General features: G+C 41.3%; 1 protein-coding gene across 5 annotated transcripts in view; it reads right to left on the bottom strand.

Moving 5' to 3' along the window:
- LOC110525352 (acetyl-CoA carboxylase 2) overlaps nt 1-15,562 on the bottom strand; it is a 59,242-nt gene extending 43,680 nt beyond the window's left edge. For 2 of the 5 annotated variants that reach the window (XM_021605386.3, XM_021605387.3), the window contains exons 1-2: nt 14,997-15,562; nt 10,047-10,705 (exon numbers count right to left, since the gene is read on the bottom strand). In XM_021605386.3, coding sequence (XP_021461061.2) covers nt 10,047-10,687 — 641 coding nt within the window. In that variant the 5' untranslated portion in view covers nt 10,688-10,705; nt 14,997-15,562. Of the gene's footprint in view, nt 1-2,756; nt 2,906-10,046; nt 10,706-14,996 lie in introns of those variants that run through there. The other 3 variants (XM_090237080.1, XM_090237081.1, XM_090237082.1) reach the window with 2 other exon arrangements.
- Between the last annotated feature and the right edge of the window lie 661 nt (nt 15,563-16,223).

Genomic DNA, 16,223 nt, shown 5'->3' with positions numbered 1-16,223 from the left:
TTCTATGGGGTTGAGATCTGGAGAATGGCTAGGCCACTCCACGATCTTGAAATGCTTCTTACGAAGCCACCCCTTCGTTGCCTGGGCGGTGTGTTTGGGAGCTTTGTCATGCTGAAAGACCCAGCCACGTTTCATCTTCAATGCCCTTGCTGATGGAAGGAGGTTTTCACTCAAAATCTCACGATACATGGCCCCATTCATTCTTTCCTTTTCACTGATCAGTCGTCCTGCTCCCTTTGCAGAAAAACAGCCCCAAAGCATGATGTTTCCACCCCCATGCTTCACAGTAGGTATGGTGTTCTTTGCATGCAACTCAGCATTCTTTGTCCTCCAAACACAACGAGTTGAGTTTTTACCAAAAAGTTATATTTTGGTTTCATCTGACCATATGACATTCTCCCAATCTTCTTCTGGATCATGCAAATGCTCTCTAGCAAACTTCAGACGGGCCTGGACATGTACTGGCTTAAGCAGGGGGACACGTCTGCCACTACAGGATTTGAGTCCCTGGCGGTGTAGTGTGTTACTGATGGTAGGCTTTCTTACTTTGGTCCCAGCTCTCTGCAGGTCATTCACTAGGTCCCCCATGTGGTTCTGGGATTTTTTTCTCACCGTTCTTGTGATCATTTTGACCCCACCGGGTGAGATCTTGCGTAAAGCCCCAGCTCGAGGGAGATTATCAGTGGTCTTGTATGTCTTCCATTTCCTAATAATTGCTCCCACAGTTGATTTCTTCAAACCAAGCTGCTTATCTATTGCAGATTCAGTCTTCCCAGCCTGGTGCAGGTCTACAATTTTGTTTCTGATGTCCTTTGACAGCTCTTTGGTCTTGGCCATAGTGGAGTTTGGAGTGTGACTGTTTGAGGTTGTGGACAGGTGTCTTTTATACTGATAACAAGTTCAAACAGGTGCCATTAATACAGGTAACGAGTGGAGGACAGAGGAGCCTCTTAAAGAAGAAGTTACAGGTCTGTGAGAGCCAGAAATCTTGCTTGTTTGTAGGTGACCAAATACTTATTTTCCACCATAATATGCAAATTAATTAATTAAAAATCCTACAATGTGATTTTCTGGATTTTTTTTCCTCATTTTGTCTGTCATAGTTGAAGTGTACCTATGATGAAAATTACATCCCTCTCTCATCTATTTAAGTGGGAGAACTTGCACAGAGCAGATCTACCCACCATTTGGCAGTGACGTATGTTGGGGGCGCGTTTGAAGACTAGCAGCAGGTGTTGTTTAAACTTTTTTCTTCTTCTGTTGTGGGTCAGTGATCAAGATGTGCCTGTGATTTGTTTTTAATGATATGGTCGAAATGTTTGGGAAGTATTAAAGGAGACATTGGGCTCGTTGTTCAGGGTGAAATCCCTGAGTGGTTTCCTTCCTCTCCGGCAACTGAATTTGTGTAATTATTAACTTCACCATGCTCAAAAGAGATATTCAATGTCTGCTATTTTATCTGCCAATAGGTGGTCTTTGCGAGGCATTGGAAAACCTTTCTGGTCTTTCTGGTTGAATCAGTGTTTCAAATTCACTGCTCAACTGAGGGATCTTACAGATAACTGTGTCTGGGGTACAGAGATTAGTCATTCAAAAATCATGTTAAACATGGAACTTATGTGACTCGTTAAGGACATTTTTACTCCTGAACTTAGTTAGGCTATCCAAAAAGCACAGCAAATGCACAGTTGTAAATGTTAGGGATTTCTGAACGTTTGCTCACAAATCGTTCTACATTTGTTAAAATTGTAGTTACTGAGTTATGCTGAATATACACTGACTAGAAATGTAAACGCAACATGTAGTGTTGGTCCCATGTTTCATGAGCTGAAATAAACAATCCCAGAAATGTTCCATATGCACAAAAAGCTTATTTCTCTGAAATGTTTACATCCCTGTTAGTGAGAATTTCTCCTTTGCCAAGATAATCCATCCATCTGACAGCTGTGGCATATCATAAAGTTGATTAAACAGCATGATCATTACACAGGTGCACCATGTGCTGGGGACAGTAAGTCCAACTGGCCTCACAACAACACCAGCCCAGGACCTCCACATCCAGCTTCATCTGAAACCAGCCACCCAGACAGCTGATGAAAGTGAGGATTATTTCTGTATGTAATAAAGCTCTATTGTGGGAAAAAACTCCTTCTGATTGGCTAGGCAGGGGCACAGCCATGGGTGGGCCTGGCTCCCAAGTGGGTGGGCCTATGCGCTCCCAGGCCCACCCATGGCTGTGACCCTGCCCAGTCATGTGAAATCCATAGATTAGGGCCTAATTTATTTATTTAAATTGACTGATTTCCTTATATGAACTTTAACTCAGTAAAATCGTAATTATTGTTGCATGTTGCGTTTCATATTCCTGTGCTGAAAGTGCATTAGTCAAGCTCCACCACTACTTTGTTCAATTTGCCCTCTGGTGAGTGGGGCCAAATTGTGAGAGGGAATTGTTGTCATTTCCCTAACTTCCTCTTTATAGGGGTTACACGTGCCAAGACCAGCACTGCTCAGTTACATAACACACTCAACCATAGCCACAATGTCAACAGAACAGCCATCATTGTTTACTACATATTCTGTCTACCAACTCAGACAAACCAACTATCAAGTATACAACATGGTAAAGCAGGTCTATGGACAGTACTATACAGTTCTGAAATCTCGTACCCTGAAATAAGCTGGTCTGAAACCTGCAGTCCAAGAATCAGAGAAAAACAGGAGGCTACTTAAAAAAGAAAAAGGAAGAAACTAACCTGAGATACTGAAACCAGCAGTTGAAACTTCCATCATCCTCCATGGCAGATAGTCTCTGGTGTGTGAATGGCGGAGTTGAAATCTAAGACCAAAACAATAAAACCTCCACCAGTCCCTTCCTCTATGAGCCCAGCCCTCCCTCACCCCTCCCACAGGCATATCAAAACATCCTTCAACCACAGAACTATATGGAACGGGGAACAGAACACTAGTCTCTCTGTGTGTGTGTGTAGCAGACCTGAGTTCAAATAAATATGTATTTGAGTATTTTCTAATAATATGACCCGAAATCAAATGTAATTGATACAGAGGTACAATCAGTAAGGCTGGTCTGAATGAATAGCTCACTTCAGTAAGTACAATATAATTATGGGTTCACAACAAAGCTGTGAAACCTATTGTTATTCTTAGGATAATCTTATTTTTTCACTTGACACGGTCAAATAACTCAAGCATAGGTTTGGTAACTTTTGTTCTAACATGGCACACAGAAACTAGAGGCCATGAGTAACTTGGTCAAAAACAACCGCACTGACTGGCCAATAGGTGGCGCTGTTATAAGCAGTCTCATTTAAACCTTCATATCTGCTGCCCCGTTTGACCTAGAGACTTAACTTTGTATGTAGATGTCTTTCCTCATACTGAACACATTTTCCTGAAGGACCCATAAGGTACATCAAGATAAACGTTCCTCCATCTTGGAAGCTTGGGGATTGGTTAAGAGATGGCTGAGTGACTGATCAATCAGAAAATCAGATTTCACGTGTCCATTTACAGTGCCTCCCCGCAAGTATTCACAACCCTTGACTTTTTCCACATTCTGTTGCATTACAGCCTGTATTAAAAATTGAGTCAATTGAGATTGTGTCATTGATCTATACACAATACCCCATAATGTCAAAGTGGAATGTTGCTTGTATTATTGTTTTGTAATTAAAAAATTAAGCTGAAATGTCTTGAGCCAATACGTATTGTGGTATCCCAGGAGGTCTACCCCGGGGGATGGTAATAGAGGGGAGGTACGTGAGGCGACATTGGCTCCGTCTGCTGGGAATACGGGAGCTGGGCACCCCGACACGGACAGCAAAGTGGAGGTAATTAGAGGAAAGTGCCAACCAGCCGTGGAGGCTAAATAAAAGGAGCACGGTGGCACGTCGCGGGAGAGAGACGGACGCCAGTTCAGAAAGACCGAGCAAATCCTAAGTTATTTCTTTGATATATTTATTTTCTGTCTTAGTAAAGTTGTTTTTGCGGACTAAAGCCTCCCTGTCTCTGTGTCAATCTCTGCACGCTCCACCCAACGGTTTACTGCAGTATTCAAACCCTTTTATGGCAAGTCTAAATAAGTTCAGTAGTAAAAATGTGCAGTATAAGTTGCATGGACTCATTCCGTGTTCAATAAGTGGTTAACGGGACTACCCCATCTCTGTACACCACAAACAATTCTCTGTATGTTCCCTCAAATTGAGTTGTGAATTTCAACCACAGATTCAACCACAAAGACCAGGGAGGTTTTTCAATGCTTAGCAAAGAAGGGCACCTATTGGTAGATGTGTAAAAATAAAACAAGCAGACACTGAAAATACCTTTGAGCATGGTGAAGTTATTAATTAGGCTTTGGATGGTAACTCAATTGCCGGAAAGTAAGGAAAGTGCTCAGGGATTTCACAATGAGGCCAACGGTGAATTTAAAACCGTTACAGATTTAGTTTAAATAGTTATATGAGACAACTGAGGATGGATCAACAACATTGTAGGTACTCTACAATCCTAGCCTACATTACAGAATGAAAAGGAAGCCTGTACAGAATAAAAATATTCCAAAACATGAATCCTGTTGCAACAAGGCACTTAAGTAATAATGTAAAAAATGTGGCAAAGAAAGGACAAAAAGTATGTTTGGGGCAAATCCAACAACAAATCCCTGAGTACCCCTCTTAATATTTTCAAGCATGGTGGTGGCTGCATCATGTTATAGGTATGCTTGTCATTGGAAAGGACTAGTGAATTTTTTTAGGATAAAAATAAATGTAATACAGCTATAAGCACAAGCAAAATCCTACAAGGAAAACCTGGTTGTCTGCTTTGCAACAGACAGTGGGGCACAAGTTCACCTTTCAGCAGGTCAATAATCTAAAACACAAGACCAAATCTACACTGGTGTAGTGGTGCCTACTCTAATTGTGCCAAAAAGTTGCCAAACGGCCCGCTTTGCGAATGTGTAGGCTACTTTGTTTGATTTAACTATTGTACTACATAATTGATAAATCGTATTCCTCCACTACACTACTTTGATACGCATCAGTAGGGATGAAGTAGTGAGTATACGCAATTCCCACTGGAGGAAAAAATATGATTTATACCTTTGTATACCCTCCACTTCACCACTTACCCTTTGTGTTCACCACTTACCCTGTCACACACTGAAGGCCTATAGGTTCGCCACTGCGCAAACATGTACATAATATACATAAAGTCTGTTAATATGATTCAAGAAAGAAGTGTATAAATTAGGCCTGGCGAAGCTGTTTTAGGCACCGACTGAATGGAAGCGGATGATTCGTTTTTTACTCCGCTGGTCTCGTGAAGAAATTACAAGTCCTCAACGTCCGAGGTCGAGTACAAATATCTGACACCGAAACAATACCAAGTCACTCAAATCCTGGTCTCAAGTACTAAAACACTGGGTTGAATATATATTTTAAGGTATTAATATCCATTGAGTGATTGGTTGAGGTTTCTTGGGTGCGTGACGTCACTACGAGTCCGTGAGAAACATGAGACAGATTCTCTCGCCTGGAATCGGAAACCAGTAGTGACCACCAATTTAATGACAGTTAATATAACATTCCCGCATCTCAATAACATTGTTGCAGAGGAGGGCTTGCTAGATAGTGTTTGAGTCCTCTCAGATGTTTTCTTGTTTTACAGTTCAGCTGGCTTGTGAAATGCTAATTTTTGACGTAAGCTAAACTGCTTCTAGACTCGGGTGCTCATGGGATTTCAGGAGCCAGAGGGATAGATGATTCCACAATGGGCAACAACTGGCTACTAGAACTGAACAAATGGTCATGGGGCAATGACATTTGGTATGTAAAGCTTATGTATGTCCTTAGAAGCTGTGTGAATATAAAGTCACTGACACTTTAGGATGGTACAACAGCCCAGTTGGTGGCAATATAGATCTCATTGGCATCAGTGGCACCATAGGATACTAGAGCAATAACCTTCGATCAAGTGGACTTTGTCTCATGCACATTAATGTTAGATTCTAATTATGCAGACAATGTGAATGATCATGATTAGTATAACTGTAAAATCACATATAGTTGCCCTATTATGTCAACAACAAAAAACATTTTATTTGCCACGTGCTTTGTAAACAATGTGTGGACTAACAGTGAAATGCTTACTTACAGGTTTTCCCAACAATGCATAGAGAAAGAAAATACAGAAATAATTGAAAAGTAAAACACAATGATAAAAGTAATAGACACACAATGAGGAACAATCTATGTATATATTAGGTACACTACCGGTCAAAAGTTTTAGAACACCTACTCATTCAAGGGTTTTTCTTTATTTATACTATTTTCTACATTGTAGAATAATAGTGTAGACATCAAAACTATGAAATTACATATAGAATCATGTAGTAACCAAAAAAAGTGTTAAACTAATCAAAATATATTTGTGATTCTTCAAAATAGCCACCCTTTGCCTTGATGACAGCTTTGCAGTGTCTTGGCATTCTCTCATCCAGCTTCACCTGGAATGCATTTCAATTAAAAGGTGTGCCTTGTTAAAAGTTAATTTGTGGAATTTCTTTCCTCAATGCGTTTGAGCCAATCAGTTATGTGACAAGGTACGGTGGTATACAGAAGAAAGCCCTATTTGGTAAAATACCAAGTCCATATTATGGCAAGAACAGCTAAAATAAGCAAAGAGAAACGACAGTCCATCATTACTTTAAAACATGAATGTCAGTCAATACAGAACATTTCAAGAACATTGAAAGTTTCTTCAAGTGCAGTCACAAAAACCATCAAGTGCTATGATGAAACTGGCTCTCGTGAGGACCGCCACAGGAATGGAAGACCCAGAGTTACTTCTGCTGCAGTGGATAAGTTCAATAGAGTTACCAGCCTCAGAAATTGCAGCCTAAATAAATGCATCACAGAGGTCAAGTAACAGACACATCTCAACATCAATTGTTCATTAGAGACTGTGTGAATCAGGCTTTCATGGTTGAATTGCTGCAAAGAAACCACCACTAAATGACACCAATAAAAAGAGACTGGCTTGGGCTAAAAACACGAGCAATGGACATTAGACAGGTGGAAATCTGTCCTTTGGTCTGGAGTCCAAATTGGACATTTTTGGTTCCAACCTCCGTGTCTTTGTGAGATGTGGTTTGGGTGAACGGATGATCCCTGCATGTGTATTTCCCACCGTGAAGCGTGGAGATGGTGTGGGAGTGCTTTGCTGGTGACAGCGTCTGTAATTTATTTAGAATTCAAGGCACACTTAACCAGCATGGCTACCCCAGCATTCTGCAGCGATACGCCATCCCATCTGGTTTGCGGTTAGTGGGACTATCATTTGTTTTTCAACAGAACAATGACCCAACACACCTCCACGCTGTGTAAGGGCTATTTTACCAAGAAGGAGAGTGATGGAGTGCTGCATCAGATGACATGGCCTCCACAATCACCCGACCTCAACCAAATTGAGATGGTTTGGGATGAATCGGACCGCAGCCAACAAATGCTCATCTTATGTGGGAACTCCTTCAAGACTGTGGGAAATGCATTCCAGGTAAAGCTGGTTGAGAGAATGCCAAGAGTGTGCAAAGCTGTCAAGGGAAAGAGTGGCTATTTGAAGACTCTCTAATATTACATATTTTGATTTGTTTAACACTTTTTTGGCTACTACATCATTCCACATGTGGTATTTCATAGTTTTGATGTCTTCCCTATTATTCTACAAGAAAAATCCTTGAATGAGTAGGTGTTCTAAAACTTTTTACCGGTAGTGTATATCCAAGGGGTACCAATTCCGAGTAGGAGGTAAGAGGTAGATATGTATATACAACTAGGAATTAAGTGCCAGATAGTAAACAGTAGCAGCAGTATATGTAATGAGTAAAAAAAAGTTGGTGCAAAAACCATCCAAGCAGATAGTTAGTCCGGATATCTATTTGGCAGTCTGTTGGTTCCATTCTCTAAACTGGTTTAATAAATATTAATGCTTGCATTATGTCTCTGCTGTTCATTCAGTTAAGCATGCCCTCAATTGAACTACCTCTATTGGAAGTTTTTGAAAGCATTTTCTAATAATTCCCAAAAATTAGCCTACTATTTAAAAATATTTTCTAATACTAAAATACATAGTGTATGAGTCAGTGTATTTGCGTATTTCCAAACACATTCCAATTTACTACTAAAAATAAAACAAATTGAAATATTTACTTTCAAATGTCTTTGAAATACCCTAAATAGTATTTGAACCCTGATCTGGTGTGTAGACGTGTTTGACAATCTTATCTGATCTCTTACACACACGCATACAAAATCACGTTCACACACACACAGACTGGATGTATCAAGTTCTCATTAAAGTTAAATACAACTAACTTGTCCCTTCACAAACCACCAAACTATAGCTTATGGTAACCTTCTAGCATATCGTAAACAAAAACGTGGGAGGCTAATCCTTCCATGTAGCAAACTGACTGAAATGGTCAAAACATAATTGGTAGGTGTTATGTCTAGGCCTACACAGTGGCATCATGTCAGTCAGTGCTACTCATAGGCCTTTGCTACTTCACAATGTGGAAAAACTATAATTCCTGAAAGCTTTCCATGTATTAGCTTACCTCTCTCCCCTTTCAGTTTTACCTCTGTGGTGATTACTGCACATGTGGCTCAAACAAACAAGCTTTTCAAAACTTGGCTGAGAGTGGACTGTGGCATTCAAAGCCAACTGAACCTGTCAAGTAGACGTAGATATGCTCAGCTGACCAACTACCTGAGATATCCATTGTGATGTCACCAAAAAAAGATCAACAATAGCGCCTCATGCTCTATGCCTAAAGGCAACATACAGCAAGTCAAATGTATTTGCAGAGAACTTCCAAGGGATGTAGAAACATTTGTCAAGCACACATACAATATGTTGTTGTGTGCCCTCCTGGGACTCAGACCCTGGTTCTCAAAGTCAACGACACTTGTTCCATTAAAAGTGCAGAGGTGAGGCATGCGACAATAACACAAGTTACTGTCAGCATGCATGCTGTGGTCAGGTGATCATAGGCAGCTGGTTGTGTGGATACCGCATGGGGCAGCAATAATACCAATGTGGCTGGCAAGTTTGCCTCCGGCCTGGCCAAAAATTGGTCTAGCCTTTTGGACAACAGCGCACTCTGTTGATACCCATAGACTACTGCACTGACAGGCAGCCTCACAAATCACGAGCTAATCTGCTGAATGATTAATTGATTCTTAACACTGAGTTGATGGAGCAAGCACTTGCATTCACTATCAACACGTTCTGAACTAAATACAATTCCAATGTCATCGGAGTAGAGAAAACGATGACGTCTAAACCTGTTTATTCTATACTGAACAAAAATATAAAACGCAACATGTTACATGTTGGACACATTTCATGAGCTCATGTTAGTGAGCATTTCTCCTTTGCCAAGATATTCCATCCACCTAACAGGTGTGGCATATCAAGAAGCTGAATAAACAGCATGATAATTACACAGGTGCAATTGGCATGCTGACTGCAGGAATGAGGACGGTTGGACGTACTGCCAAATTCTCTAAAACAACATTGGAGGTGGCTTATGGTAGAGAAATTAACATTCAATTATCTGGCAACATCTCTGGTAGACATTCCTTCAGTCAGCATGCCAATTGCATGCTCCCTCAACTTGAGACATTTGTGGCATTGTATTGTGTGACAAAACTGCACATTTTAGAGTGGCCTTTTATTGTCCCCAGCACAAGGTGGACCTGCATAATGATCATGCTATTTAATCAGCCTCTTGATATGCCACACCGTAAGGTGGATGGATTATCTTGGCAAAGGACAAATGCTCAATAACAGATGTAAACAAATTTGTGCACAACATTTGGGAGAAATAAGCTTTTTCTGAGATCTTTTATTTCAGCTCATGAAACACGGGACAAACACTTTGCATGTTGCGTTCATATTCTTGTTCAGTGTAATATGAAAATGAAGTTAACTTAAAAGAAGTTGCACAACATGCTATGGCCTACCTCATGCCATGGGAGGTAGGGGTTGATGTTACTGATGTAACTTGCTGTGGGGGGGAGAAGGTGGTTGAGGTTGCTGATACGGTTTGTCGTAGGCAGGAGGTGGCCGCTGCCTGAGAGGAAACAAAACCTGTAGGGGGTTTCATGGTCAAAGGCAGATCTTCATCTGAAGAATTGTCCTCTGATGCCCCCAGGATGAACTTGGGGCGCGCTTGTCGAGCTTCTAGGCCTGAGATGAGTTTGGGCCTGTTCATTCTACTGGGAGGCTGAGGGACAACGAAGTGAAGGGATGGCTGTGTGTGCTTCATTTCCTCCGAAGAGGCCTGAGGAGCCTGGGAACCCCCTGCCCTGGGTATCATGGGACCGACAGTGGGGTCAATGTGGGTTAGGGGACGGTTGTCCCCGCTATCTGTTGAGGTAGATGCTGCAAGACCCATGGGTGTGGATTGTTTAGTAGGGGGTGGAGCAGGGGTGTGTGCAGCCGCAGCGGATCTATCGGCCGCTTGCATCTCCTCCTGTGCTGCAGCTGCAGGGGTTTCACAGCCAGTCACTATTTCCCCCCCTTTCTCCAGCATCTGCTTGACCTTAATCATCCAGAATAGCCACAATATCAGTAGTAATCCCAAGAGTAGAAGTGGGATCATTCAGACATCCTCTTGAAACTGCAAAATAAAAATAGATGTATGATACTTATTTCCTGACTGTACCAACTTTTATCATTAGAAAATAAATATGGATTCAAATGAATTTTGCGACTGCCTCATAAGGAATTCAGTAAAGTGCACAAGCAACCGTTTCCATTGAAGAAAAACACCTTGTATAAAATCTATTCAGAGTCGTTCAATGTCATTTGAGCAAGCCATGACACCCACCATCACAAATTGTTCTTAAATTGTTTCTGTAACATTTTGTTTATTTTTGAGATATTAAGCTAATTGACTGCACCCAAATTGGCCCTTTTGATTTATTGGATTCAAATAATATTCAATAAATATTGTACCCAACATCTGATTTGGACCAAACTTCTTCCTACCATTGAGTAACACATGAGGAATCCAACGAAAGCCACCCACAGACCCCCCACACCAAACCCACCTCAACAACCAGTATACAGTATCAGTTCCCTATGTCTAACAAGTAGTATGGAGCTGCGGCTTGGAGTATTGCTTTTTCATTCTATTTCATGTATTCCTCCTGAATCTGGTGATGTAATTTTTTTCCCTGTTCTGAATTGCTTTCATGGAGGACTGGCTTAAATTGTGAGGATGACCACACAATGTATTTTATCATGAGCAAATGCTATTGCTTTTGTAACCAAAGTTGCAAAGAAAATGTTCTGATCCATTTAATAAACACAAGAGTCCAGCCAAATTGATACAAGTTTGTGGCAGTAGCAGGAACAGTGGCATCTAGTGGGGATAACCTGGTACTTTCACTCATTTATGGTAAATAATGCAAGCGACTTCAATGGCTAATTTCTCTGAACAGAGGAAAAAAACAAAATCACAGGTAATACATTACAAAGGATGAAAACACAATAGGCCTACTCCAAGCCACAGCTCCATACTACTTGTCAGACATAGACAACTGATACTGTATACTTTTTGTTGGTGTGGGAATGCTAATCTTAACTTTTTCTAGCAGAAACCATTTCAGCACAATCTGAGATGGGGAAATGCTTTCCCAACCCTACACTGAGCGAACAGACTATGTGGAGGTTGACCCCAATGACTGTTCAAGGGTTAGATGTCTTCTTTATCCCCCGCTAATATTTACAGTCAGGCAGTAAGGTAATCTGATCCCAGATCTGTGGTTAGAGGCAACTTCTACCTCATAAGGACAGTCTCTGAAAGCCCAGACAAACAGGAATGTAAACTACAAGCAGGCAAATAAACATGCCTGTTATGGCAGTGCACAAGGTAGCCTGTAAATGAACAACCCAAATGGGTTTTCAGTTGCGAAAACTTTTGCTGTGTTTTTAGGGACTAGGCTAGTGAGTAGGCTATTCCTTCACTACTACTTTGTGACAACCTTACTCTGGCAGCTGACGAGAGAGAGAGCTGAGTGGGTTTCATTCATACAAACACAGCTAACATCTGTCGTTGTGGCACATGGAGGAAAGGTCAACAGTGAGGGAATAAAATGTGGAGGGGGAGGGACAAGCCCAAGAATTACTCCTTAAGATCCAAGGACCTTTTATGTTATTTTCAGAGGTAGACTGGCTCTGGCAGCCAAAACAGCCAAATACTCCATCTAAACGGGAGTTGAGATACGGTTCTATAAACATAAAGCCCTTTACTTTCATACAGGGGTGGAAGTAAGCCGATATGGCATCCCGGCAAAATAAATAGTGGGGGGTACGCCATACCAGGAAAACATGAACCTATCACATTTTAACACAAAGTGCCAAGAAAAGATGAGTGGCTGTGACTTAGGGACGGGTGGACAACTGTGGAAGCATCAATTCAGGCTTCAAGTGTAGGCCTAATGACAATTGCAGAATGTTATTACAATACATGTAGTTGTTTTGTAACAGACAGCATTCATCAAATTGCAGGTGCACAGTTCACTGTTTGAATGATGAAATTATTTTGCGTTTAGTCTACAGGAGTGCCTTCCTGAAGTGATTGTCAAACAATCAGATGAAAACATTATGACTGGTTGTGCTTATGCCACATTAAAAAGTTAATGAATGTTGAAACTAATATAAATATTTACTAGGCCGAGGCTACCGGGCCCACAGAGATCATATGATATAAATAGGGATTCTATGATTACACCTAGGCTATAAATAAATAAAAAGTGCCCGTGCTTAGGTGTCCCATACTGGTAAAAAATTACATCTACTTTCACCCCTGCCTACACGTTTCTGTCAACCTTCTTCCACCTTCTTCCATTACACAGGTGTTCGTAGAATGCTAGATAGCTAATTATCACAGGTGGCCGCCTCAGTCTTCCGTAAACACGTGCTGTAACATGGGGATATGGCTGTGTAGGAACACTAACCCTATGAAAGGTGTACTATTTCGCCTTTTTTAATGATTTCTCGCTGATATGGAAGATATGTTACTAATGTTTCCAAAACCGTACTGCAAGCGATGCGTGTCCACAGTTAGATTGAGCGTCAGAGCTCTTAACAGAAGTACCCCGGACCTTCATCAATAGGCGCTAAAGGTAGTTAGTACCTGGGACAGGCAGGCAAGCAGGTCATATTGCCTAAACCAGGGGTTCTCAAACTTTTTGGGGCCGGGGACCCCTTTTGTGATAGCAAATTCATCAGAGACCTCTCATAATCAGAACAACTTGGGTTAGTAAATCTCCTTGTATGCTATTTGTTATCTATGACTTCGGCAGTGCATGGCTGGATGAACCAAGTCTTGGGGTCTGGGAATAAACATTTTAAAGGAGAGAAAATGTTACAGTTTTCAAGCAATTTTCCTGCAGTTCTATACATTATCATAGGGCAGAGAGATTTTTTGTTGTTGCAGCTTTAAAGCTAATATCCTGCAATTCTACATATTTTGCCATGAGGAGATAAACTACAGTTTTAAAGCTTAAATTACAGTGCATCTAAGAAAAGAAAATGAAAAAAAGTTTAAAAAATAATAATAATTGGGGGCGAATATAGGTAGTTAGTTGAAAAATGTATAATTGGTGAGTTAAAGTACTGTGGATACCCAGTATCCCTTTGAGCCTGCCAGGTCCATGTTGCCCAGGGTTAAGAACATACATAGTAGATTTATAATAATATGTTGTATTGTATTACATCCTCTAAAATTCTTCCACCTTGGCCAAAATTAGTTGAATTTTTTGTTTAATAAAATGTTATAACCCCTTTTTCTCCCCAATTGGTAGTTAGACTTGTCCCATCACTGCAATTCCCATACTGACTCAGGAGAGGTGAAGGTCGAAAGCCATGCATCCTCCAAAACATGACCCTGCCAAGCCGCACTGCTTCTCGACACCCTGCTCGCTTAACCCGGAAGACAGCCGCACCAAGGAAACACTGTTCAGCTGGCGACCGAGATCAGCTTGCAGGCGCCCGGCCCACCACAAGGAGTCACTAGAGCGCAATGGGACAAGAAAATCACAGCCAGCCAATCCCTCCCCTAACCCAGATGACGCTGGGCCAATTGTGCACCGCCTCATGTGTCTCCCGGTCACAGCCAACTGTGACACAGTCTGGAATCGAACCAGGGGTTGTAATGACGCCTCAAGTACTGCGATGCAGTGCCTTAGACCGCTACGCCACTCAGGAAGCCTGGCCATTTTTTAAAAATGTAATTTGGTTTATATATATACAATTATTTCTTTCTCTCTAATATAAATAGAGCTGTCCGCAGACCCCCTACAGTACCTCAACCGCGGACCCCACTTTGAGATCCGCTGGCCTAAACAAGATTGGTATAGGGAGGAAGCAAAATGATACCATATCAGCATACAAAATCCTTAAAGCAAGACATCCTTGCTACCCTCACGTTCCCACAAAAAGGCATAATCTTCTCTGCCAAGTTTTACTTTCAAAGTGAACCTGGCTCAGAATGGTGGAGGGCCATTTCTCCAACATGCTTGAGTAGATAGATGGCTGAGCAGTGAGCACAAACATGTATGACCATTAAATAGTTTACTAATACGTTTGTTAAACATCAAATAGACTAGGTCAAAAGAGATAACCCGCTCATCAATATTTCTGATAGGGTAATCTACAAAAGTACTAGCCATCTCAGACAATGATAACAGTAGTCTATCAATCTCTCTGGAATTAGCCTAAAACATTTCAGGGGCAAGTCTACAATGTGGATGGATATTCGTGGAACTGAACACGTTTAAACTCCCAAATGCAATAATATGTAGTACACATTACTATGATAACTTGGCAGTGAAAATGACCGAGGTTAGTTCCGTTAGTAAATGTAGTTAACGCCTAAATTAACTAATTAGTCGTAGGCTTACCTCTACCGTGCTGCGCGTGGTGATGGTTACAATGTCTATGGTGGCCACACGTGTGCACCAGATAAACAGGGGTGTACGCCCTTGTTGAACGCTAGTAAGTAACGTCGATGGGTTACAAAGTTCAAACGTCGTATTGCTTAAAAAATATTTTGTACCCGGAATTCTGAGCGAAAAGAGCATACATCACGTTGCTGTGATTAATGTATTTGACAAGAATATCCTTCTTCCAGTGAGTGGCCTATCAAATCTCAATTTCGGGTTGCGATTGTTATTGATGAAGCAACATGTATGAATGAGGTGGAATGCTGCTCAAAATAGTTTGGGGTTGACGTTAAAATAGTCTTGAGGCGCTACTCACCACCTATGAAAGCGTTTAATATATCATTGCAAGTAACTACAGCAGTGCCAGTTCGATGTGAAGTTGTCATTAGTGACTAATTAAAACCCTTGTTTGGCAAAATAATATGTCCAAAAATCAATCAAATTATGAGCGAGTCAGGGGCATTATGTCTGAAGTTGTCCACTGGTGCGTATGTAAATTCACTCTGACACTCTCGTCTGAATGTGCCAGAGCGCAGATCACTGACGGATTTACAAACGCTCAACACACGATGAATATGGCCGGTGTCAGTAAACGTCTACAAAAGAACGTAATTAAATTGTTGCAAGCAGCGAAGTAGGTCACTAACGCTCTAGATAACATGGAAATAGCCTAACCAGCTATTCTAGGGCGAGTAAAATAGTCAGTGAGGTGTTCTATCATTTGTGTGTGCAAGTAGCAAGCTTACTTTAATCGTTAGTTTGGGTGCTTATGAGGTCAGAACGCAAGGATCTACCCTAGGTTGCAACCCTACTCCTCGGCCTGAGCGTAAAGTGTGCTGGCTGCATCAGTTGCTATATTTAAAATGGTTCTTGCTATATGGGATCCTTTGGGCATTCCTACCCTATTCAAGTTGTAATTTTAAATGTATATGTTTAGATACGGTTTGGGTAGCGACATCCAATCAGGAGTGTCTTTGGTGGTCTCTGGGTAGAAAAACCTAGCTAGCTCAGCCAGCCATTGGCTAGGCCGTCAGAAGCTGGACAGAAGGCCTCTGCCATTCCACTGCAATTATAGCAGAATTTGAATGGCAGTGGAATGAACCAATCACACTTTGACTTGCAATTGATTGTATTTCTGTGACGTGTCCAGGCCTTCACTACTGAGGTAATTAATTCATAATACAG

The sequence above is a fragment of the Oncorhynchus mykiss genome, chromosome 6, assembly GCF_057628025.1.
Source record: "Oncorhynchus mykiss isolate SJ-2025 chromosome 6, ASM5762802v1, whole genome shotgun sequence".
Classification (NCBI taxonomy): domain Eukaryota; kingdom Metazoa; phylum Chordata; class Actinopteri; order Salmoniformes; family Salmonidae; genus Oncorhynchus; species Oncorhynchus mykiss.
This window is presented reverse-complemented; position numbering and strand designations above follow the sequence as displayed.